We start from the raw sequence: 24966 nt of genomic DNA, 5'->3' as shown, positions 1-24966 counted from the left end.
AATGGGAATCTTGTTACCATGCCAGAAATATATAGTTTGTGGAGGAGGCTCTAAAAATTCCATTATTTGGTTGTGGTTTTTAGGTACAAGAGACTCTCCTCCTGGGGGAAGAGTCCAAATTATTAATCTGTGGCCATTTTATCCAGCCTTCCTCTGAAAATTGATTTATCTACAAATTGTAAAATAGAAATGGGAAAGGACTGAATGTCACTGAATTCTGTTCTTCCAAAACAGAGCTGACATGAAAATAATGAAAAGATGAAATTAAGAATATGCAACAGTGTGAACTGCTCTTTCATAGAAATAGAAAAGCAAAATTGTTATAAGCATGGTGGTTATTATGAAGAAGCAAGTCCTTTTGCAGATAGAAAATTTGGCACAAGAAGCACTTATCTCTTCATTCTACTCAGGTGTTACAGCTTTTTCTAGTGATCCCTACAGTATGGAAAGTAGACTAAAGAACCTAATACATACAAACCTCTGGGATTTTGTAGCCGACCAACATGGGGGCAATCTTGGAGGAGATGTAAGTCTTAGTCCCTTCAAGAACAATGAAGAGGTCCTTCTGCCTTTCACAGCTGTAGTTGGGAACCTTGACTGCCCCAGCTGAGAGCAGGTCCAGCCCAGCATCCCAAGCCACTCTGGGTTTCAAATAATTGTCATGAAAGTTGTAACTCAGGTCCGGTCTACATTGGAGAGGAGATGGAGATTTTGGTTGATCTCTTGGAGGGCAATTAGAAAGGAGAAGACTTTCCAGTTGCACATGGAGGCACATGGATCTTGATCAGCTGCTGCTTGAGAACAGTAACCTGTGCTTTGTTCCTGGTACGGATGTGTCCCAAACATTTCTCCATAGGAAAATAGGATGGTAATTCACTAAAGGGATCAGGCAAACAGATACATTCTGGAAACTGAGAAATGCTTGGAGCTTATGGAATCATTTGTGAGTTAATTCCATGACCAGAGGAGTGACTTATCCAGCAATTGCAGTAGAAGGACACTGCTTGACATGGTATGATATCAAGATAGGTGTTGTTGTAGAAATGACCTCTCTAGTGTGATAGCCTCCTGGCCTGTAATGGTTCAGTGTCTCTTCTTCATCCTACTCCAGAGTCAAAAGTCATTTGATACATTGGACATTGTAGAAGCACCCCTAAAGTCCAGCTTGACAAACAGATGAACATTTTGTAGGTGTTCTAGATATTCCAAAATTATTGGCAAGAAAAAGAAATTATTCAATGGTGGTGTGATCCAAGCCAAAGGAACTGATCATAGTGTACAGCCTTTGATTATTTTTTTTGAACCACTGGGGTGATTGGAGAGTGTATGTAGAAATACAATGGTCTGAAGCAAACTGGAGGTCTTTAAAGTTCTGTCTGGCTCCAGAATCAAGCATGGCCCATGCCTCCAATAGAGGTTTCTCTGGTATGTGCAATGATACTGAAACTGCTAGGTGTTTTGATGGAGTGGGACTCTATTTGGGCTTGGTTTGCCAGAAGTTGCCCCCGTTAGTAGCCCAACATAAACCTAATCCATTTCCCAAAAGGGCTGAGTTGAATTTCTAAACTCACATTGAGTGAGATTTATCAGTCGCTTTGGCAGGGATAAACAAATCCATCTGGTGATGATGCTGTCTATTCCACGTTATTTTTAGCTTGTCAAGAAATAGGTTGTGGTCTAGTTTGTCAAATGCCTTTCTGAAATCCAAGTGTACTATATTCACTGTATTTCACTGGCCCACTAATTTAGTCAACTAAATTAATTTAGGTATTTCCATTCCCTCAACTCTGGATTATTCAGGGAGGAGAATGGTAAGTGAAAAAGAGGTGGTGTTGCAACTTCAACAGCTCGAACTGGTGTTGGTGCTTCTTCTGTTCCTCCTAATGTGCTCTTTTTCAGCAACCTTCATTTAATTAAGCTCCCGATCAAGCTTCATCTTCTTTGTGGATTCTGCTCTCCTACCCTCCAATTCCAGCTTCTTTAGGCTAAGGTTCTGAACTATTGGAGCTGCCACCTCACATACCCACTTAACTTTGTTTTGGTGCCAGTCTGCCATGAACTTTAGGGGGAGGGAAACTGATTGGGAAGAGAGAAGAACTCCACTGTTCATTGTGCCAGTTGGAGACAAGACCTCAAGGACAACTGTCTATCAGGAATGCAGCTGCACATCAAGGATGGCTGCTTCAAACACATCTGGTTTGAATGTGATTAGATAAACCTGAACCAATGGAGAGGGGAAGTCTCTTAGAAGGGGAGAATTACATTTGGGAATTTGCCACATGAACCTCAGATCTGATTTTGCTTTATTATTCTTACCCAACCTTAATAATTTATACCTTTCACATAAAAATGGAGTTGTGTATCATTCTCGCTTAAGGTATAATCAACGCAGGACTTTCACATTTCTGGTAAGGAATTTCCTGCAATGTACAGTACATTTTTATAGCTTGTGTCTTCCAGACAAGGTTGCATGCAAGTACTGTTTGCAACATATCAAGTGGCTGTCAATTTAAAAGCTTATGGTTAGTCTGTGATTTCTACTGGTTCATAGAAGAAAGGAATCTTTTAAAGAGGGAAACTCCTTGATTCTCTAGTGTTAATGTTATGCAAAATCTTTGCCAGAACAATTCTGAAATACAGCCCATCTGCCTGGAATCCACACTGTATAATGGACATTAATACATTGGAGTGAGTCCAGAGGTATTTCACGAGAAGAGTACTCCACTCTTCTGCTTGCAATAGAATATCGTATGCCACTAGACTTGATATTTTGGACCTGGACAACCTAGAACTATGCCGCCTACAGTCTGACCTAAGCTTAGATCACAAAATTGTCTGCTACAACGTCCTTCCTGTCAATGAGCACTTCAGCTTCAACCACAATAATACACGGGCAAACAATAGATTCAATCTCAAAGTATACCACTCCAAACTTCATTGCAGAAAATACAACTTCAGCAACAGAGTGATCAATGCCTGGAATACATTACCTGACTCTGTAGTTACATCCTCAACCCCTCAATCTTAAACTGTCTACCATGGACTGATTCCTAAGAGGTCTGTAAGGGAGAAATGCATAAGCACACCAGCATGTCTACCGTCCCTGTCCTACTGTTCCCATTTATTTGCACTCATTTCTTATGTGTACATGTATATCTGTTTATACATATGTTTATATGTTTTATTGGTATTTATACTTGCTTTCTCATACATGCTTGACAAACCAAATAAAATTAAAAATAAATAAATAAAAAGATACCCTCAAACCTTCCCCTCCTCCAAGTCCTTCAGTTCTGAGGATTCCTGCTTATGGGTGAACAGCCAATGGCCAGTTTGGTTTCCTTGCTGCCACCTCCTTTCTTCATTATCAACCAGTTTCTCCCTTCCCAACAGCCCTTTGGGGAGCCAGAAGAGGATTGAAGGAGAAGTCTTCTCCCTCACTTTGGGGCTCAACCTGATACAGGTGTTGGAAGGCCATTGGTTAACTCCAGGATTTGAACCATTGTCAACGTTAGCAATAGCAGTTAGACTTATATACCACTTCATAGGGCTTTCAGCCCTCTCTAAGCGGTTTATAGAGTCAGCATATTGCCCCCACAGTCTGGGTCCTCATTTCACCCACCTCGGAAGGATGGAAGGCTGAGTCAACCTTGAGCCGGTGATATTAGAACCGCTGAACTGCAGATAACAGTCAGCTGAAGTGGCCTGCAGTACTGCACCCTAACCACTGCACCACCTCGGCTCTTGGCACCTTTAACTTTGTTAAAGGTGCCAAAAGAACATAGGTTTCACACAAACACAAAACAGTATTAATTAAATATGTAAAAAGTATTCAAAACTGATAACCCTAACACAATTCCAGGTTTGGTCAAACAATTCAGTTTCCAGCTTTGCCAGTTTCCCATAGCATCCAGGAATCCAGCCAATTCTCTCAAATGATCCCCAAATCCCTTCTCACCTTCTTTTCCATTATTAGCTTTTTAAGTAAGGTAACTATCTTTGAGCTCATAAGGCTTGATCTTCAAAGGACCAGTTGCTCCTGGCTACCCCACCTTTTTACTTTTCCAATATACTTTACCTTTCCTTTCTTCTCTCTCTTTCAATATTCCCAGCTGTGTTTTCATCCCAATCATCTGCTAGCATCACATTTCTGCCCATCAATCACTGCTCTAGCACTGGAGTGGCAGATCTCCACATTAATACAGTTAAAAGGATGCTGTCCCTCTGGAAGTTATCTTAGAAGCAACTCATCTTGAAACTCTTTTCACACTCCATTCATTTATATGATTTTTTTTCTGCTGAGTGAATTATGTTAGAACAAATGGAAAAGTTCAGTCTGAAGGGTTTTTTCCCCAACCCTTTCCTCTTCCTGAGCTTTTGGTTTTCTTTGTGGGTTCAGCTACTGATGTCAATGATAGTGGGATGGCTGCTATGTTCCCAGGGTCACTCCTAGTACTACAACTCTGAAGCGGTGATGTTGTTCCTTCAGGTTGTTTATCCTGATGCTTGGCCAACATTTCCCATAAAGCCCAACCAGATGATAGCCCTTCTCCCTTTCTCCAGGGTACTGCTAATCCAATTTCATGGCAGTGAATTATTATTCCAAGAAATATTTTGACTCTGTAAAGAGGAAAGTTCTTTTTTAAGACTAGGAATTCTCTTGATTAGATTAATGACCTCTTTTTCTTGGTTTTGGGGGCTTCTGCAGCACACTGTTGACCAGTGACATGTGGTGAGGTTTATGGCTGGTGAGGCACTGATGTCATCACAATCAGATTTACAAACATTAAAATCCTACAAATTATCTTATCCAACATTTGATTGGCAGCAGTTAAAGGGTTATGTTTAAGGTCTCATATCAGCATTCTTTACACATATTGTAACACACAACAAAGCACATTTGCCATCAGAGCAGATGTTGGGGAGGGGGGCAAGGATGAAAAGGGTCCACTCCCTCTCCCTCAGACCCCCAGGAAGGAAGGAAGGGGAGGAAGGGTGAGGGAAAGGAAAGGAAATGGGAAAGAAGAAGAAGTAAGGAAAGAAAAAGAGAAAGGAAAGGAAAAGGAAAGGAAGATAGAAGGAGAGAAAGGGAAAGGAAAGTGGAATGGATTGGTACTGCTCAAAAATCAGGTCTCAAGATCCTGTTGACCACTTTGGCTCAGGCAGTCCAATTCCACGCTGCTTCCCTCTCTCCACAAAGCAAAGGGAGATGTCATCGCAATGCCTGAGAAATGCTGGATGTGCAGAGAAATGCAGGCTACAACCAGTGAATTGCATTTTCCCAGGAACCAATGAAGCCCTAGAGGACCAATGAGAATTCTCTCTTCTGCAGCGTCATCAGTCTCCAGGCAGAGTCTTCCTTGACTTCAGGAGAGAGTTCCATGCAGAGAGAGGAGGGAGGGAGGGGGAATATTTTAAATCATTTTAACACATTAAAAAACACTATGCGGCAGTTGGAAACTGGTGTGCGGTGTTTTCTTGTTATGTGTGCGGCCGTGCAGGCATGCCCCTTAGAGGGAATATTGCCCACTGACTAACCCACCTATTTGTCGGAAGCTTTGGTAGGCTCGCATTCCCCCACTCCCCAATCTTCCTCCCTTTGCAATTCATGCAAGGTTAACTCAACAGAGAAGACTCAATCCTCAATGCAACTGGCATTGTATTTATTAAAGAAAAAAGGAAAAAGGAAATCTGAAGGAAAAGAGGGAGTGTGGCGTGGGGGCATCAGAAATGGAGAAAGAGAGGAGGAAGAGCAGGCGCGATGCTGCAGCTTTAAACAGAATGACAGAGTTGAAGCCTCTAAAAAAGCGTCCTCTACTATGAGGCAGAAGAACTGCGCACCTCATCTACCTCAGGATTTTTTAGGCTTTTAACCCTCGCTTAACTCTGCTCGAGCGATTTTATGAATGCCTTAGAAGTCAGACTAGACTAGATGAGGCACACAGTTCTTCCACCTCATAGTAGAGGACGCTTTTTTAGAGGCTTTTTAAACAGTTAGGCAGTCATTCACGGTGAGGCAGCAGCTAGCTAGCCTCACCTCAGCACTCGCCTTTTTCCTTTTACATTTTTTCCCCTTTCATGATGACAGTGGTGAGGCTGTGTCTACCCAGACTACACGTCAGTGCTGTTGACTCATATTTAAGTGATTGTCCACTAGGACTGCAAAATCCTTGTAGGTGCTGGCATTAAGCCAAGTTTCACCTAGTCTATACCTATACCATTTTTTTCTTGCCTCGGTGTAGAATCTTACGTTTATCTATGTTGAATTTCATTTTGTTAAATAGGGCCCATTGTTCAAGTCTGTCAAGAACCTTTTGGCGGAGCTGTGGTGGCACAGTGGTTAGAATACAGTACTGAAAGCTACTTCTGCTGACTTCTGGCTGCAGTTTGGCAGTTTAATCATCACTGGCTCAAGGTTGACTCAGCCTTCTTTTCTTCTGAGGTGGGTAAAATGAGGACCCAGATTGTTGGGGACAATATGCCGATACTGTAAACTTCTAAACTGCTTAGAGAAGGGCATAAAGCACTGTGAAGCAATATATGTCTAAGTGCTATTGCTATTGCTATTGAGCTTGTCTTTTGGGGTGTTGGCTATTCCTATCAGCTTAGTGTCATGTGCAAATTTGATGAATTCCCCTTCGATTCCCTTGTGTAGATTGCTTATGAAGATACTGAAGAGTATTTGGTCTAAAATGGAACCTTTGGGTACCCCACTGCTTATTTCCATCCATGAGGATATAGTTCTGTTGAGGACAACATGTTGAGTATGTTTAGCCAATCACAAACCAATATCATCAGCATATAATAGTGACCAACAGCAAAGATGGAGGATGAGCTTGTCTAGTATCTGTTAGTATTGAAAATATGGAACAGAAGATACCATCCAGAAGGGCATCAGATGTTTTTCAACTGGGATTTAACTTTCTTCTTCCAATGCTAATTTCCAAACATGTCCCAGTAGGAAAAGCCAGAACCACTGAACAATAGTGTCCCCATAGGTGTGTCTGATTTTTCACCAATATTTTTTTCTCTAGCCCCAAAGAAGATCAGGATTCCCAGAGGAGAAGTTGCTTATTACTGTAATTATCTTCATCCCAGTCTTTGAAACCTCTTTTTCTACTTCTCCAGTGACTGCCACAGAATGGAAGGATTCTTGCATTGGAAAAGGATAAAACCTTTTAGACATGATGAGTATTCTTCATAGATTTAGGACAGGCAAGTGATGTGCTTTAAATGTATATTTCTCTCTTTTCCATGTCAAGCTTGGTTTGTCTCTTTCTGAATTAGAAAAGCCACAGGCATTTCCATCTTATGAAAGTGCATTGAATTTTTTCTAACATTGTTTAGAAATACTGGCTGATTCAGCACAAGCAGCAATGGACTTCCTGCTTTTGTTTATGATGCTGTTGCTTGTATTGATCCAAAGAAACTCTGGGAGGCTCAGAACAAAATGCCCCCCAACTTTGAAGCAGCAAGACAGAGGAAATCCATGGAACTATTATGGGCCAGGAGACCACATCATCAGTGTGGTTGAAACTGCAACAAAACCTTCACTTGAACCATTGCAGTTCAATGGGGCTCGTTATATTTCTTCTCCGTAAGTCATTCAGTGCAATGGAGTTGCATTTCCCGCATTTGCATTTCTAACACTCTTCGGGAAAAGAGCTGATGTGGTTCCCATCTTCAAAAAAGGAAAAAAAAATAGATCCAGGAAACTATAGACCTATCAGCCTGACCTGAATACCAGGGAAGATTCTGAAAAGACAATCAAGCAACGAATTAGCAAACATCTAGAAGTAAACAAAGTAAAAGCCAAAAGCCAACATGGGTTTGTCAAAAACAGATCATGCCAGACTAATCTTATTGCATTCTTTGACGAAGTGACAAAATTAGTGGACCAGAGGAATGCCATTGATATAGTTTACTTGGACTTCAGTAAGGCATTTGATAAGGTAGACCATAACCTACTACTAGATAAAGTAGAAGAATGTGGGTTAGACAGCATCACCACCAGATGGATTCGTAACTGGTTGACCAACCACACTCAACGTGTAGTCCTTAGTAGAACTGCATCTACATGGAGGGAAGTATGCAGTGGAGTACCCCAAGGCTCTGTTTTAGGCCCAGTACTTTTCAACATCTTCATCAATGATTTGGATGAGGGAATAAATGGGGAATTCATCAAATTTGCAGATAACACCAAGCTGGCAGGAATAGCCAACACTCCAAAAGATAGGCTTAAGATACAGAAGGATCTTGACAAACTTGAACATTGGGCACTATCTAATAAAATGAAATTCAAAGGTGAAAAGAAAAAGAAAATGCACAGGTACAGTATAGGTGGTATAGAACGCCACAATATAGAAAAGATGTGGAGACTCTAGAAAGAGTGCAGAGAAGAGCAACAAAGATGATTAGGGGACTGGAGACTAAAACATATGAAGAACTGGGTATGTCTAGTTTAATAGAAAGAAGGACTAGGGGAGACATGATAGCAGTGTTCCAATATCTCAGGGATTGTCACAAAGAAGAGGGAGTCAAGCTATTTTCCAAGGTACCTGAGGGTAGAACAAGAAGCAATGGGTGGAAACTAATCAAGGAGAGAAGCAACTTAGATCTGAGAAGAAATTTCCTGACAGTTAGAACAATTAATCAGTGGAACAGCTTGCCTCCAGAAGTTGTGAATGCTCCAACACTGGAAGTCTTTATGAAGATGTTGGATAGCCATTTGTCTGAAACAGTATAGGGTTTCCTGCCTAGGCAGGGGGTGGGACTAGAAGACCTCCAAGGTCCCTTCCAACTCTGCTATTGTATTAACTTGAGGAAGACAGACACAGAAGTCCAGATCATCTTCTCCTCCCCTTTCAGTCCTGAGTTCAACTCTTTAATACTGATGTTTATTTTGCATAATCATTGAAAGTTTGTAGTTGCCTGCCAGTCCATGTTAACTACGGCTCCTTATAGGAATAAGAATGATTTGTTTTTATAATTGCTTTGCTGGATGACTTATTCCTCCCTCATGTTGCTTCTATACAATATATTTATACAGTATATTATACCTTCTTTCATGATTAAACAATTCTGAATCCTGATTGTTTGACAAATAAAAATATCTACTATTGCAAATAATGAAGTATTTGTGACTTGTAACCCTGATGGAGGACTATCACCATCTCATCTTCTCAATGTCAGAAAAACCTAAATGATGATGGGTGACAATGACCTGTCTCTTGATCAATATTGCTTTAATACTCGATAGGCTTGTGGGGACAAATAATAAATTAATAAATATATATTTATACATGTTGATGATAATAACATGGACATATTTGTACAGGATTAAAGATTCTAGTCTTCAAGAAATGCTACCCTTCATTCTCCCAATTCAAGTGATCAACAAGAATACCCAACTCCTGCAAAACCTCACCCTTGGCTACAACATCCATGACAACTATTTGAGCACTCTCCACACTTCGGATGCCTTAATGGACATGCTTTCTACTGGAGAAGCCAATGTTCCTAACTATAGCTGTGGAGCAAGGGAAAACCTTCTGGCTGTTATTGATGGAGCTTTTAGGGAAGTCTCCATGCAGATGTCTACCTTAGTAGCAACCTACAAAGTCCCTCAGGTTTGTATATGTGTGTGTGTTTCTTGATCTAGTAAAGTGAATAGAGTGGGTGAACAATAGATCTATCCATAAATTCTCTTTAGAATTCAAGGCTGCTTCTTGCCATAGCTGTTTTAGCTGTCATTGTGGACATTGGAATACTCAGTGAGGAGGAATCAAAATAGCCATATCCACTCATGACATCATCTCCATTGCTTTGGAGGCTTCTGCTGCAAACTTGTGAAAGTGAAGAAAGCCTCTCTGTCCAATCAAATAGTCCACCATAAAAAGGAAGCTGGCAGCAATGATGGGAAGCTGATATTTTGTACATGAACTTAGCCAAAGTAATGACATCTTAAATGGTAAACAAATCCCAGATTCATGAAAAGAATCCCAATGGATTATCTTACCAATTTTTGACAAAACACATATGTCTTATTGACTTATACTGACCACTACTATTAACTATTTAGTTAAAAAAAATAAAATGATATTAGGCAATATTTAAATTATTTTTGCCCTAATCTTCTTGTAGTCAAATTCATCATAAAAAAGTTTTCAATAGAAATAAAGACTGTAGTGAGAATTTCCTACTGGCTGAACTATTAAAAATATATTGGTATTGGGGGTCTTCCATTTGGCAGACTTATTTACACAATTAAATAATATCTGCCATCCCCCAGGTGGGAGATGAAAGTAGTACTTTCTATATGTTAAATAAACCAATAAACCAATAAACCAATAAACCAATAAACCAATAAACCAATAAACCAATAAACCAATAAACCAATAAACCAATAAACCAATAAACCAATAAACCAATAAACCAATAAACCAATAAACCAATAAACCAATAAACCAATAAACCAATTAATCAATAATCAAACAAACAGTTCTTTCAAAAATGAAATAGTAGCCATAGATGGCTATTCAATTGTGAGCCAATAAAACAAGTAAAACCATTCAGTATTCCACTTTTCTCTGAGACTGTAGCTTGACTCCCTCACCATCAATGCAAGAGTGAATGTCTTGCTCAATTTAAAAAACTCATAGTTATCCAGCTTCCTTAGTCCTAAACTACTAAAGTATATAAGACCAAGCTCTTACATGGAGCTAACATTTGGGGCTGAAAACAGATATCACTACAGGTAGTCCTCGACTTACAACAGTTCATTTAATAACTGTTCAAAGTTACAGTGGCACTGAAAAAAGTGACTTATGACCATTTTTCATACTGACAACCTTTGTAGCACCCCCATGATCATGTGATCAAAATTCAGATGCTTGGCAACTGGTTTATACGTATGATTGTTTTTGTGACCCAAGGTCATGTGATCACCTTTTGCAACCTTTTGACACACAGAATCAATGGGGAAGCCAAATCTGCTTAATAACAGTGTTGCCTACTTATTTTCTGCAGTAATTCATTTAACAACTGTGGGGCAACATTAAAAATGGGGCAACATTCACTTAACAGCAGAAATTTTGGGCTCAATTGAGGTCATAAGTTGTGAACTACCTGTATTAAAAGGAACCCAATCACAGGTACAGTAAAGGTGGTACCTTGCTAAATAGTAGTAACTTTGAAAGGGATCTTGGAGTCCTAGTGCACAACCATTTAAATATGAGCCAGCAGTGTGCAGCAGCTACCAAAAAAGACAACACAGTTCTAGGTTACATAAACAGAGGGATAGAATCAAGATCACGTGAAGTGTTAATACCACTTTATAATGCCTTGGTAAGGCCACACTTGGAACACTGCATCTAGTTTTGGTCGCCACAATGTAGAAAAGATGTGGAGACTCTAGAAAGAGTGCAGAGAAGAGCAACAAATATGATTAGGGGACTGGAGGCTAAAACATATGAGGAAGGGTTGAGGAACTGGGTAAATTTTGTTTAATGAAAAGAAGTGCTAGAGAAGACATGATAGCAGTGTTCCAATATATCAGGGACTGCCACAAAGAAGAGGGAGTCAAACTATTTTCCAAAGCACCTGGGGGCAGAACAAGAAGCAATGGGTAGAAACTAATCAAGGATATATAATTGTATCTGTGTTAGAACAGACATCATTTCAATTGAAATCCTCTTGGATTGTACAACTGACAAATTATATTAGGAACTATGGTCTTCTTGCCTCTTTACAATTGGAGAAGAAGCTAAAAAGATTGCTGCACAAAGAATCTGGGTTATTGAAGGAGAGAAAGTTAGTGCCATCTTCAGGAAGGTTGAAATAGATGAGCTGGTACAAGCCTACCTCGTGAACCTATGAAATGGTCTTTATCTTCCTGGGGAATGATAGATTAAAGCAGCATAAATAAAATAGGGGGCAGGTTGTGCCTGAGGCCTCCACCTCTAGTGAGGGAAGTATTTTCCACTTTAGAATAAATGGATTCCTTCATTCCTTTCTCAAACTTTCACCAGGGTGGTTATCCTGAAGGACATATATGGAGTCTGCCTAAGTAACTTTCTTAGAGTTACTAAGAAGCTAATAAAGGAGAATATTTGTAGTGCAGGACTGAAATGAGGTCTCCTTGGTGCTCTCTGAGCTTGCTTGATTTCTTGCAGATGTTTCATTACCCAATCTAGGTAACATCATCAGTGCTGGCAAGGAGTGCTGAATGATGAAAATTCTTCTTTAATTTTACAACGTATAGACAGACTTTACCAGTTTCAATTGGGGAAAATGTAACAATCCTAGACCAGGCCAAATCCCAAAAATGCCATGGAATTTCTAGAAGCCTGGCACTCTGACAAATTAGCCATCAATAGGCACATAGACATTAACAGCAAAAGAGACAAGCAACCATCCCAAAAGGAAACAAAAAGATCTAAGCACCTCTCCACCAGCAATCAGCACCCAGATCAGCACAGATTTACTTTAAGGTCAACAATGCCCCAATCAAGAAATTGCCAAAAGAGCCAACAGCAAATAGCCTAACCAAAGAATATCTAAGACCAAACCCACCAACACTGACAGGCGAGCCACCAGAATATAAAATTCCACTATATTAAATAAACGGTGTGTATCAAAAGCCATAAGTCACATTATAGGCTTTTGGAAGCCTCTTTAAGAGAGAGACAAAGTTAAAGCATCTTCCAAATCATAGTATCAATTCTCCCTTGCCACAACATGGAAAAGTAATATAGGTTCCCTCTGATTTTTAGTAAATATCAAACGCTACTGCTACAGAAAGTTAAACAGAAAGTTGACAACAAATGGCACTCCTTACTAGCACTGATGAGGCTATCTACTTTGGGTAATGAAATGCCTGCAAGGAAACAAACAAGCTCAGAGAGCACCAAGGACCCCTCACCAAAGAAGCTACTTTAATAAGCAGTGAAAAGTTTCAAATAGAAAAAGAAGTCCAATTGCCATCACTTAACTTCCAGCCAACTCTACTGGATGACTGAGAATATTTATTGACCTATGTAGTAGGTTCCTTATTGGAATGAAATAGTTTGCTTGAAATATACATGTGACTGATTGCATTCAACTCCAGAATATTACAGAAATATGATTTGCATTTTTATTCTTATTCTTTTTTACTTAATTTGTATCCTGTATTCCACATTTGCGTACAGTCTTCTTAATGTTCTGTTTTTAAGAGTTTATACTGTATCAGGGGTGTCAAACTCAAGGTATGGGAGCCGGAACCAGCCCATGGGGTGGTTAGGTCTGGCCCATGTGGCCACCCTGGAAAAAGTGAAGGACTGGTCCACAGTTCCTCTGCCAGTGAAAATAGAGTTTGTGGGGGGCACCGGTGGCAGTACCAAGCTCCATTTTCACTGGCACAAGGTTGCAGGAGGCCATCACAGCCGAAAATGGAGCTCGGAAGCCCATTTTCACTGGCAGAGTATTCGGGCCACCACAGAAGAGGTGTTGACTTGGCCACACCCATCCTAGCCATGCCCTTCCCCCCTCCCAAGGTCAAACACAACCCTGATGCAGTCCTCAATGAAATCGAGTTTGACACTCTTGGTTTATATCTTAATATGGCCTAATAGTTATTCAAGAATAAACTGCTCTAATATTTTCATGAGCACCAAGTTGGATTTCTTAAAATCTAATATTTTGGATGATCTGGCTGTAAATATAACACATAATTCTTAATTGCTTTTTCAGATTACTTGTAGATTTGTTTCAGAGGCTCTGAGTGATAAAAGACAATTCCCCTTTTTCTTCCGGATGGCCCCCAAAAATGGGGTCCAGTACCCTGCAATTGTCCAAATACTCCTCCATTTCAGATGGACCTTGATTGGTCTCTTTGCTTCAGATACAGAACAGGGAGAAAATTTCATGAGGACCTTTACTCCTACACTTGTCAGGAATGGAATTTGTGTTGTTATATCACAACAACTGTCTATGACTCGACTTGCGGCACCACTTAAGAATGCCATCTCTAAGTGGAGGCAAGTCAATGTCTTTGTTTTCTTTACAGACTATAGTAGCATGATGGATGGAATTCACCAAGTCCATTTTACACTTGAAGGTTTGCCACAACCCACTGAAGGGAAAGTCTGGATTATCACACTCTTCGGAGACTTGCCAATGAAAAGTCACAGACTTTATGAATATGTCCATAGTATTTGGAACTTTGTTATTCAGGAAAGAGGGTATGAAGATCCCTTTGAACCATTTATATTTGTGGAACCCTTGCACAAGTGTTTTCACTGTTCTTTTTCAAAGCACGTCTTTTCTGTCAAAGGCCGGAGAAGATGCATCCAGAAAGCACCACTGGAGACCCAAGATAAAAGCAACAGATTAAAAATTGACCACCGTGCTTACAGTGTAATTAAGACTCTGGCCCATGCTTTGAATGCTGCATATTCCTTGAGATCCAAGAGGACAAGGAAGGAGGGCGAAGAGAAATTGGGCATTCCAAAGCTGCAGCCGTGGCAGGTATGGGATTCATGAAACTTAGTTCCTTTGGAGAAGAAATCCAAAGGAAAATTAGGGGAACTTTCTGCACCTCCTTGTGCTGTGAGTGGTCAACAGGCAATTGTTGGGAATCTGTTCACTTGTGAATAATGTTTCAAAGACTGGATGCCGTGACTTCTAATTTTAAAAAAGGATGCATTCATTTTGAAATAAATTCATGTATATATGGGTTTGCGATTAGCATTTTACATTCATGAATTTTAGGAAGATATCTACACTGTGGATCCAATCATTTTGTTCTTACACAAGATAACATACTTCAAGTCCCACTTTCTGCTGAATTTTCATTATGCACTTGTCTCTATGATGAAATAAATCTATTCCTGGAAACTTTTCAAGAGATCAAAATATGAATTTGCACAACCCAGAGAACAGAAGGGGGAAATGGGACACAATTGAAACTTTTAAATATATTAAGATGTGAATAAGGTTATAGAAGGTGGCATTTTTAATTTTAAGCAGAGTTAAGGACACAGGGGCATAACCTCAAACTGACAGAAGGGAAGTTCAAAAGTAATGTTAGAAAGACTAGTGGAAATTTGGAACCAACTTCCAAAATAAAAATAATATCCCTAATTAAAAATGAATAAATTAATTAAAAGGAATACAATAATAAGAAAAAAAATCAAAGGCCAGACCCTTTATCCACAAAGTTCTTTTCTGCTATCAGTTTTCTATGTTTGAATGTAAGTAGGGATGTCTAAGAGTAGCTATAAATCTTGCATTACAAACTAGTGATTTATCAACTTTAACTATAATAAAAAAATGAAAGAATAACAAAGTAGGAAGGGACCTTGGAGGTCTTCTAGTCCAAAAGTTTTGGTCAGACAGAAAACTCTACACAATTTCAGACAAATGATTGTCCAATCTCTTTTTAAAACCTCCAGTGTTGGAGAACCCACGACTTCTGGAGATAAGTTGTTCCACTAATTAATTGTTCTAACTGTCAGGAAATTTCTCCTAAGCTCTATGTTGGATCTTTCCTTGATTAGTTGATGAGTTTCCATCCATTGCTTTTTGTCCTGCTTTCAGGAACTTTGGAGAATAGGTTCACCCCTTTCTTTGTGGCAGCCCGTTAGATATTGGAAAACTGCTATCATGTCACCTCTAGTCCTTCATTCATCAAACTAGACATACCAAATTCCAACAACCATTCTTTATATGTTTTAGCCTCCAGTCCCCTAATCATTTTTGTTGGTCTTTTCTGCACTTGTTCATCATCTCTTTTATGTTGTGGTGACAAAAACTGGATGCAATATTCCAAATTATAGAAGAATAGACAAACAAGTTCTAATTATTATTCATAACTTTCAAGTTGTATAAGAAATATTGAAAATTATTTGACTATAATATTTAATCTGTTTCATCCACTTAATTATCATATGTCACATAAGAAAGCAGTTTGTTGATATTCTACTGAAATCAAGTTATTTCACCACCATTCTCACAATCTACTAAGGAAGAGAAGTGATATATGAGAATCACCTTGGGAGTGGGGGCGGGAGTAAGAGAAGCTCCCTAAAAAATTATTAGAAAAAAGAAAGGGATTCCACAGCTGGATCAAGGGCAGAGAAAGAAACTCATAAAAGATCACCCCTAACTTTTAAGGCTTTTAAAAGAGTTGATAGAAGACTTGTTCTTTCAAACTTGCAAGATTCTGTTAATGTAGCCTTACAATGAAGTCAAATTAGCTCATGGTTGGCTTGGGTTTCCCATCTTCTAACTTGGAGAAGATTAGCTTGGCAACTTTCTTCTTGTCAAATCTAAGCATTCTTGAAATCATCCAAAACATTTAAGAATAATCTCTTCATTTGTTTATTTCTTAATTGTATTTTGTTTGCTCTAGAATGTTCCCTATAATTAAGAAATATTGTCAATTTTATATTTTGTTAATGCTGTATATGATAGAGAAATTTTGTGCAACCTTTCTTTTTCATTTTTGAAAATAGTGGTAACCAGGGACGTGCAGTCACTAGAGGCAAGGGAGGCGGAGCCTCACCAGTCTCCTCAGGAAAAAGAAAGAAATTTAAATATTTTTTTAAAATAATTAAAGCCAAGATAGTCGCTACCAGATTCCAGGTCACAGTGGCTTGGTGTCTGCTTAGTGTTAACCAAAGCAGGAGGCAAGAGAACTTGGGGCCTCCTTTCCATGAGGAATTTTTCGCCTTCTAAAAGTTAAGAAAGAGTTAAAAGGCAAAAAAGTTCAGATGGAAAAGAGGCACTAATTCTCCCGCCTCCTGATCTGGAAGCAGCGAATCATGTCGACGGGGCGTTCCGGGTGAAGGAGGGGCGGTGGCAGTGGCAGCGGCTGCTTTAAGCGCTGCCTTGTCTCGCAGCCAGGGCCACTCTGGGCCACCAGCCGCTGGCACGCGCTCCTGCGAGAGCCTCTGCGTAGCGCCGGGAGGCCGCAGAGAAGCTTCGCTCCACTTCTCACTCAGCCTTCCCCCAGAGGCGATCCGGGACTTCCAGCGGCGAAGCTTGGAGAAGCAGCGGCCGCAGGCCAGGGCAGCGGGTGGGCGGCGGCATCGGGGGCAGTGGGGCAGTTTGCATCGCGGGAGCCGCCAAGCGCCTTTGCTGCAGACACGGGCGCTTGGCTGCTCCCGCGATGCAAATTCCCCCCCCGCCGAGGCCGACCGCTGCCCTGCTGAGCTGCTTCGCAAAAGGATGCCCAGCTGAGCCTCACCAGGTATAAACTTCACCGCACATCACTGGTGGTAACCCTTGTTTCCCAACTAAGAATATTTGCAAATTAGAGAAGCGTAGAATATAGGATCGACCAGTTTTGCTGAAACTTTTTCACTCAGTTATGCAGGTAATGGTAACACTTTTTGTCAGAATTAAAAATATTTGGAAATTAGACAAGTGTAGAAGAAAGGTTTTAAATATGAAAAGATCCTGTTGGTTTAGATAGCAAGGTTTTTGCTTTTAAAATGGCTGGATGTTTCCATTCTAGCTTCATCCCTTTCTGCAGAAGAATGAATTTTGCAATCTTTCTGAGATGAAACTGTACTTGGACCAACATGGAGATCTGGCAGCAGATCTGAACATCCTGAGTTGGGTGATTATCCCCGAAGAGGATTGTATGGAAGAACAACTGGGTAGTTTTGAAAGGCAGAGACTTATTATCGACCAATATGTTCTTTTACTACTAAAGTGGCTCAACAAGGTAGGTGAAATATTGGCATCTTTTCTTTCTTTTCCAAAAAAGTGGCCATTTCAAGTGGGCTAAATCTAGCCAGAAATTCATTAAGAATGTTATGTGTGGACAAAAACATTTATCATTTCCTTAGATGGATAGGGAAGCTTCAGAAACACTTCAATCAAGGTGTATTTCAGAATCTGTAATATGGGACAGTGTTTTAAGCTGATTCAGCTACATCCAGATTGAACTACTGAGTGATTATTATTTAGGATAAAATTGGTGAGAGAGGCCCTCAAGTGCTAGGTATTATGGGGCTGATAGTCTCAAGCTTGTTTGTTCCTTGTCCAGAAACAGCAAAGCAAAAGACAATTCTGTTGACTAATGCTTCGGTTCCAGTTTGGAGTGAACCTGGTAAAAAAAGAGTCAAAATTGAATGGAAGTTCTGCTTGATCCAGTGGAACTAACTCTTGGCATTACAATTCAGCTTGTCCTGGTTGGGGGACAGTGTCTCTTGAAAGGGAAGCCCATACTGTGGGAAGTTTTTAAACAGGCCAGAGCTGACCAAAGTTATCCATGCTTCTCTTTCATCCAACTGGGATAGAGCAACAGGTCTTCTGCTCCTAGGAAGGAAGTCTAAGGCTTTCAATAAAATTTAATCTGAGATCATCTTACTTTAAAATCATGGATATATGAAAAGTGGAGGAATGCATGTTAATATGGCCATGAGGACAAACCCATTGATAATAGAATGGAATGGAATGGAATGGAATGGAATAGAATAGAATAGAATAGAATAGAATAGAATAGAATAGAATAGAATAGAATAGAATATTATTTATTGGCCAAGTGTGATTGGCTGCACAAGGAATTTGTCTCTGCTGCATAAACTGTCAGTGTACATAAAAACAACAAAGTGATAAATCATAAGATACCAATATGAGAAGGTAATAGAAAAGATGATAAGGGTAATAGTAATGCTGTCCTACTTCATGATTAAATATCCTTAAGCATAAGACAGCGCTTTGAGAATTAATTGTTTAGAAAAATGATGACATGGGGGTGGGGGAACTGTCTGTGTCTGGTTATTTTGGCATTCAATGCCCTGTAGTAGCATCCTAAATGGAGAAGTTGGAACAGTTTATGTCCACAATTTAAGAGGTCTGTAGATATTTTCTCAGCTCTTTCCAACCTGTGCAGTATAGCAGGTCCTTAGTGAAAGGCAGGCTGGTTGCAACTATTCCTTTTCCTCAGTCCTAAGTACGTGTTGAAGTCCTGTTTCATTGATGTACCAACCAAATTATGGAAATACAAATTACAGACTCAATACTTCCTCTGTAGAATAGTACCAGCAGCTTCTTGGGCATTCTGAATTTCTGAGTTGATACAGGAAAAAAAACATTTACTTAATGCTAAATCTTTTCTCAATTCCATCTCTTCAAACTTTATTAAGTAGAAAAGTCCTTTACTGCAGGATGATATTCCAGAAGGAAAAACAAGGGACTAAAAGAAGAATCTGGCAGTAGTTCTATCTCTACCAATGTTTGGAACTAGTTAGATATTTCATGGCACTGAGCTTCTTTTCTTGTTGGGTTGTAAGGGTTTACTGTTTATCTGAGTGACTTCTTCAATATGAGCAACTTGATTAGGTATATGTCTTCTAGGGTAGTTTCATATTATTCTCTAATTTCACCTAATCTGAATAGACTCACTGTTAGATGACTGAATATCTTTACCGTCATTTAGAAATTTTATATATACCTAAGTGCAGCCCAGAGAATACTTGGCTGATGTTCATGTTGACCACCATTTTGATGGGTGGTGAGTCCTGACACATTTTCTTTGGTTTTCCTTGTTTTACTGCTCAGTCTCTGCCTCAGTCAAAATGTGTAGAAAAATGTTATCCTGGATTTGTCAAGCAGGCTCGAGAAGGAGAGCCAGTATGCTGCTATGACTGTGTTCCTTGTCCGGAAGGGACCATCTCCACTCAGGAAGGTGGGTGTTAACCAGAGAAAAGGGCAGTTCTGACCTAGGCTTCCTGAGACAGTATAAATCACATGCTTAGTCCCCAAAACCCTCTTTTTATTTCAATGGCTATAAATTATGTTCATTCACAGCCTGTAATGATTCACAAACAGTCTGTAAAGAGTCCTACAGATATCTGCCACAGTCTTTTAGGGTAGTGTTGATAAGCACCCACCTTTATCTCTCTTGAAACTCTGCCGGAGACCTTATTGCTAATTAGTTTTGCAAGGCCAAATGGAGCACAGAATCAAACAGAGCTTCTCAGAGTTTGAACCGACCAGAATGAACAAAGTTGCTTCCTGCAAAGGCTCACATCTATTTGCTCCTCTTTTCTGTCCTATGGGAGGAGCCAATCATCTCCAAGCCTTATTCCTGAGTTGCCCTTTTTGTCTTAATTGTTCTTGCTTTCTGGAAGCTCTGCACATGCACACAATGGGAATAGGCTCCCTTGTCTTTCCTCCTCACTGATGTCTGACTTTGGAGGCTCTGGAGGCAACACATAACTACCAGATGGCCCTGGTCCCCTCTCTGCCTCCAACACAGAGCCCTCATCAGAGCCTTCCCCAGACTCCAGGACTGGCCCATGTTCCTCCCCAACCTCCTCACTGTCCGACTCTGCTGCCAACTCTGCAGGCCACCGGTGGACCACAACAGTGTCATGGAAGTGGATTCATCCAAAATATTTTCATGAAAGTACAAGTTAAAGACTGATGTAAGCTCAATTGGTCTTCTTTTCTATTTTCAATCTGGATATCTAAAGAAAAGAATAGCAAAAAGACCTTGGACAAGGGGTTGGGAAGAGATAGGAGAGTGTGACCGACTGGACAACCTTTACTACTACCAGAGAAAACATCTCTTATGCTTTTTGAATGCATTCTGCCACATTTGTCTTTCTGAGGACATATAAGTTACTTGAAACTTGAGGAATTGTTATAGGCCCACCTCTTGGAAGGATTGTTGCAATATGGGTCTTTACCTGAGGACCCAGACTGTTGGGGGCAGTATGCTGACTTTGTAAACCACTTAGAGAGGGCTGTACAGCACACTGAAGTGGTATGTAAATCTAAGTGCTATTGATATTGGTATTGCTACTTGATGTTCACTGAGAAGCTGAAGAGATGTTAACAGTTATTGGATATAGATCATTACATGCTTATTACCAAAGCTCCCAGTAGCCATTCCAGATTATTTGTAGGACTAGCTGTCTCTGCCAGCCAAATAGATTTCACAAAATTTGCATTCTGTGAGTCAAGTACATCATGATATGCCATCTGGCAGGACCCAAGAATTTTCCCTGGAAAGATTTATTCTTTTTTTTTTAAACAACTAATAATATAGATTCATATTATACAGGAAATCATTTGGGTCTCCATTCAATTTGCTAGTATTGTAGATAGTTTTTAAAGAAAATGGTATTACTCTTACGTTCTTTCTCTGGAGATCTTCGGAAATGCAATTTGGAAAATACCCCAACTAAAAATTGTTGTGTGAAGAATGTATTTTGTTGAAAAGTGAAATGCTAGAATATTAAAATAATATTCCTTTTTGGTTTTCTCAGATACAGAAAAATGCACCAAGTGTCCAGATGATAAATATCCAAATGAGGATCAAGTCGATTGTATACCTAAATTTATAACATTCCTATCTTATGAAGAACATCTGGGCACTATCCTGGTCTGTTTTGCCTTATTCCTCTTCCTAACCACAAGTCTTGTTTTAATCATATTCATTAAATACCGAGAAACTCCCATTGTCAAAGCCAACAACCGGGACCTCTCCTACATCCTCCTGGTCTCCCTCCTACTTTGCTTCTTGTCTCCCTTTCTCTTCTTTGGTCAGCCAAGAAAGGCCACCTGCCTTCTCCAACAAGCAGTTTTCAGCATCATCTTCTCAATTGCCATTTCTTCTCTTTTGGCAAAAACGATCATGGTGGTGCTGGCTTTCCTGGCTACAAAACCAGGAAACGGAGTGAAGAAATGGTTGGGAAAGAGCTTAGCCAATTCCATCATCCTTTCTTGTTCTGCTGTCCAAATCATCATCTGTTCCACCTGGCTGGGAGTTTCTCCCCCATTTCCTGATTCTGACTTTCACTCCCAGCCTGGAGAGATCATCCTGCAATGCAATGAAGGGTCTGCTGTCATGTTCTACATCACTCTCAGCTACTTGGGTTTTCTGGCTTCCATCTGTTTCATGGTGGCTTTCCTAGCCAGAAATCTACCTGGGGCTTTTAATGAGGCCAAGCTGATTACCTTCAGTATGCTGGTCTTCTGCAGTGTGTGGGTGACCTTTGTGCCCACTTACTTAAGCACCAAAGGGAAATATATGGTGGCTGTTCAAATATTCTCCATCCTGACCTCCAATGCTGGTCTGCTGAGCTGCATCTTCATCCCCAAGTGCTACATTGTCATTCTGAGGCCAGACCTGAATACAAAGGAACAGCTTACAACTAGAAGAAATGTAGAAATATGAAACATGGGACATAGTAACATAGATGGACAGGAAAGTGAACTAAAGCTTGCTAATAGTGAAGATTCATGCTTACATAAAATTAAATATGCATATCTACAATTACCATCTTATCTTCCTTTCCTGAAATGTAGAAATATGAGTATTTAAAAAAGGTTAAATCATGGCAACTGGACCAAAATTTGTTTATACTGATATATTTTGTTATTCACCCGGTTCACCGACAAATGTACGCTCAACAAAAGTGCGCCGACAAAACCACGGTGAGAAAAGAGTGAGGTTGAAATCGTGCCCACAGAAGCGCGCCGATAAATGCGTGCCAACGAAAGCACACCATCAAGAAACAACGCGAAAACAACGTAAGAACGCTAACCCGAACCCTAACTCTAACCCTTACCTTAACCCTAATCACACTTTCGTCGGCGCGCATTTATCGGCGCGCTTCTGTAGGCACGATTTTGACCTCGCTCTTTTCTCGCCGCAGTTTTGTTGGCACGCTTTTGTCGGGCGCGCATTTGACAGGTCACATATTCACCCAAGTAACTTCTTCAGTCAAAATAAATTTTGTTAGGCAGAGTGTCAGAAAATCATTGGAATGTACTAACTCTTGCCACACCAACTGTAGGAGTTTCTCCCAAAAAATGTATTTCAAAATGTAAATGAAGACTCAATCACCCAGGCCAAAAGAATGGTTTGATTTTTCTAGATACTTTTGGCCTAAACATTTGAGTCTTCATTTATATTTTTATAAAATGAATGTATTGTTTCGCCTGTAGGATTTCCTCTTCCCGTCTGCACTGGAATTCTTCCAGTCTACAGTGAATGAATAATAACTGCAGTGAGCCTTAATTATTTGTTTTTGTCTCCTGCATTTGATTCAAAAGGAACAGGTGCTAGCTGTGGGATTCACATTGTTGCCATGTACCAGCATCATTTATGAGTGTGGATAAGGAAACATTCTGTGTCTAAAAGTCTATTTTGATTAGGGAGGTTGGTTGAATATATTTGGTCATTCCTTTCCAATTCTCAGCCATTCCAGGCCCTGCTGGGAGCTCAAATGAGCAATCAAGGGCAGAGCTGAGGATTATGCCCAATTCTTAGCGGACAAAATTGCTCGGTTTCGGTCGGACTTGGACTCCATCCCCGCAGTTCCAGCCGAGGCACAAGAGGATCAAGTAGAACATCTCTGGGTTGAGTTTCAGGATGTTACCCCCGGGGATGTGGACAAGGCCATGAGGGCTGTAAGTGCCTCCACCTGCGTACTGGACCCGTGTCCCTCATGGCTGGTTACTAACAGCAGTGAGGTGACACGAGGCTGGATCCAGGCGGTTGTGACCGCCTCTCTTCGGGAGGGGAACTTCCCCGCCGCACTGAAAGCGGCGGTGGTGAGACCCCTCCTAAAGAAGCCATCTCTGGATCCAGCTGTTCTTAATAACTATCGCCCAGTCTCCAACCTTCCCTTCCTTGGGAAGGTTGTTGAGAAGGTGGTGGCCTTCCAGCTCCAACGGTCCTTGGAGGAAGCAAACTATCTCGACCCCTTCCAGTAAGGCTTCAGACCCGGTTACAGCACTGAAACCGCTTTGGTCGCATTGACCGATGATCTCTGGAGGGCCAGAGATGGAGGACATTCCTCCATCCTGGTCCTCCTTGACCTCTCAGCGGCTTTCGATACCATCGACCATGGTATCCTTCTGCGACGACTACGGGAGGTGGGAGTGGGAGGCACCGTGTTGCGGTGGTTCTCCTCCTACCTCTCGGACAGGTCGCAGTCGGTGTTGGTGGGGGGGCAGAGATCGTCCCCTAGGCCCCTAACTTATGGGGTGCCTCAGGGCTCGGTCTTATCCCCCCTACTATTCAACATCTACATGAAACCGCTGGGAGAGATCATCCGCAGGCACGGGATCAGATACCATCAATATGCGGACGATACTCAACTGTATCTGTCCGCCCCGTGCCAACTCAATGAAGCGGCAGACGTGATGAACCGAGGCCTTGAAGCCGTTATGGACTGGATGAGGGTTAACAAGCTTGTGCTCAACCCAGAAAAGACCGAGTGGCTGTTGTGTTTCCCTCCCAAAGATTCCACCAATATTCCATCTCTCAGGCTGGGGGGTCAAATTCTATACCCCTCAGAGAGGGTTCGCAACTTGGGAGTCCTCCTGGATCCACAGCTATCGTTTGACCACCACTTGACGGCTGTGACCAGGGGGGCATTCGCCCAGGTTCGCCTGGTGCGCCAGTTGCGGCCCTACCTGAATCGGGAGGCTCTCACAACAGTCACTCGGGCCCTTGTGACCTCTAGGCTGGAATACTGCAATGTGCTCTACATGGGGCTGCCCTTGAAGAGCATCCGGCGACTTCAGCTAGTACAGAACGCGGCCGCGCGAGTGATTGTGGGTGCACCTCGGTTCACCCACATAACACCTATCCTCCGCGAGCTGCGCTGGCTGCCTGTCGATCTCCGGATGCGCTTCAAGGTGTTACTAGTCACCCATAAAGCCCTACATGGTAGTGGATCTGGATACTTGAGAGACCGCCTTCTGCCAATTACCTCCCTGCGACCAATAAGATCACATAGATTAGGCCTCCTCCGTATTCCATCGGCCAGCCAATGTCGGCTGGCAACTACAAGGAGGAGGGCCTTCTCAGTAGTAGCCCCGACCCTTTGGAACGAGCTCCCCGTGGAGATTCGTACCCTCTCCACCGTCCAGGCCTTCCGCACAGCCCTTAAGAACTGGCTAGCCCGTCAGGCCTGGGGATAAGGATAGCCGCCCCTCCCGAATGATGAA

General features: G+C 41.2%; 1 protein-coding gene across 1 annotated transcript; it reads left to right on the top strand.

Annotated features, from left to right (window-relative positions):
* Positions 1-503: 503 nt before the first annotated feature.
* LOC106543808 (vomeronasal type-2 receptor 26-like) lies at positions 504-22180 on the top strand. The gene is made up of 4 exons (XM_087707707.1): positions 504-526; positions 9338-9629; positions 9713-9773; positions 21270-22180. Exons 1-4 carry the CDS (start codon positions 504-506, stop codon positions 22178-22180), a joined length of 1287 nt encoding a protein of 428 aa, XP_087563833.1.
* Positions 22181-24966: the final 2786 nt, after the last annotated feature.

This window comes from Thamnophis sirtalis, unplaced genomic scaffold, assembly GCF_051295495.1.
Source record: "Thamnophis sirtalis isolate CommonGarterSnake01/CBP01778 unplaced genomic scaffold, rThaSir2_p1.2 scaffold_3, whole genome shotgun sequence".
Classification (NCBI taxonomy): domain Eukaryota; kingdom Metazoa; phylum Chordata; class Lepidosauria; order Squamata; family Natricidae; genus Thamnophis; species Thamnophis sirtalis.
This window is presented reverse-complemented; position numbering and strand designations above follow the sequence as displayed.

Excerpts from the sequence above, each read along its gene's own strand:
- LOC106543808 (XM_087707707.1), top strand. The coding sequence starts at position 504 with ATGGGGGCAATCTTGGAGGAGAT. Across the intron at positions 527-9,337 it reads GGGGCAATCTTGGAGGAGAT|GATTAAAGATTCTAGTCTTC; the intron begins GTAAGTCTTAGT and ends ATATTTGTACAG. Across the intron at positions 9,630-9,712 it reads CAACCTACAAAGTCCCTCAG|AATTCAAGGCTGCTTCTTGC; the intron begins GTTTGTATATGT and ends AATTCTCTTTAG.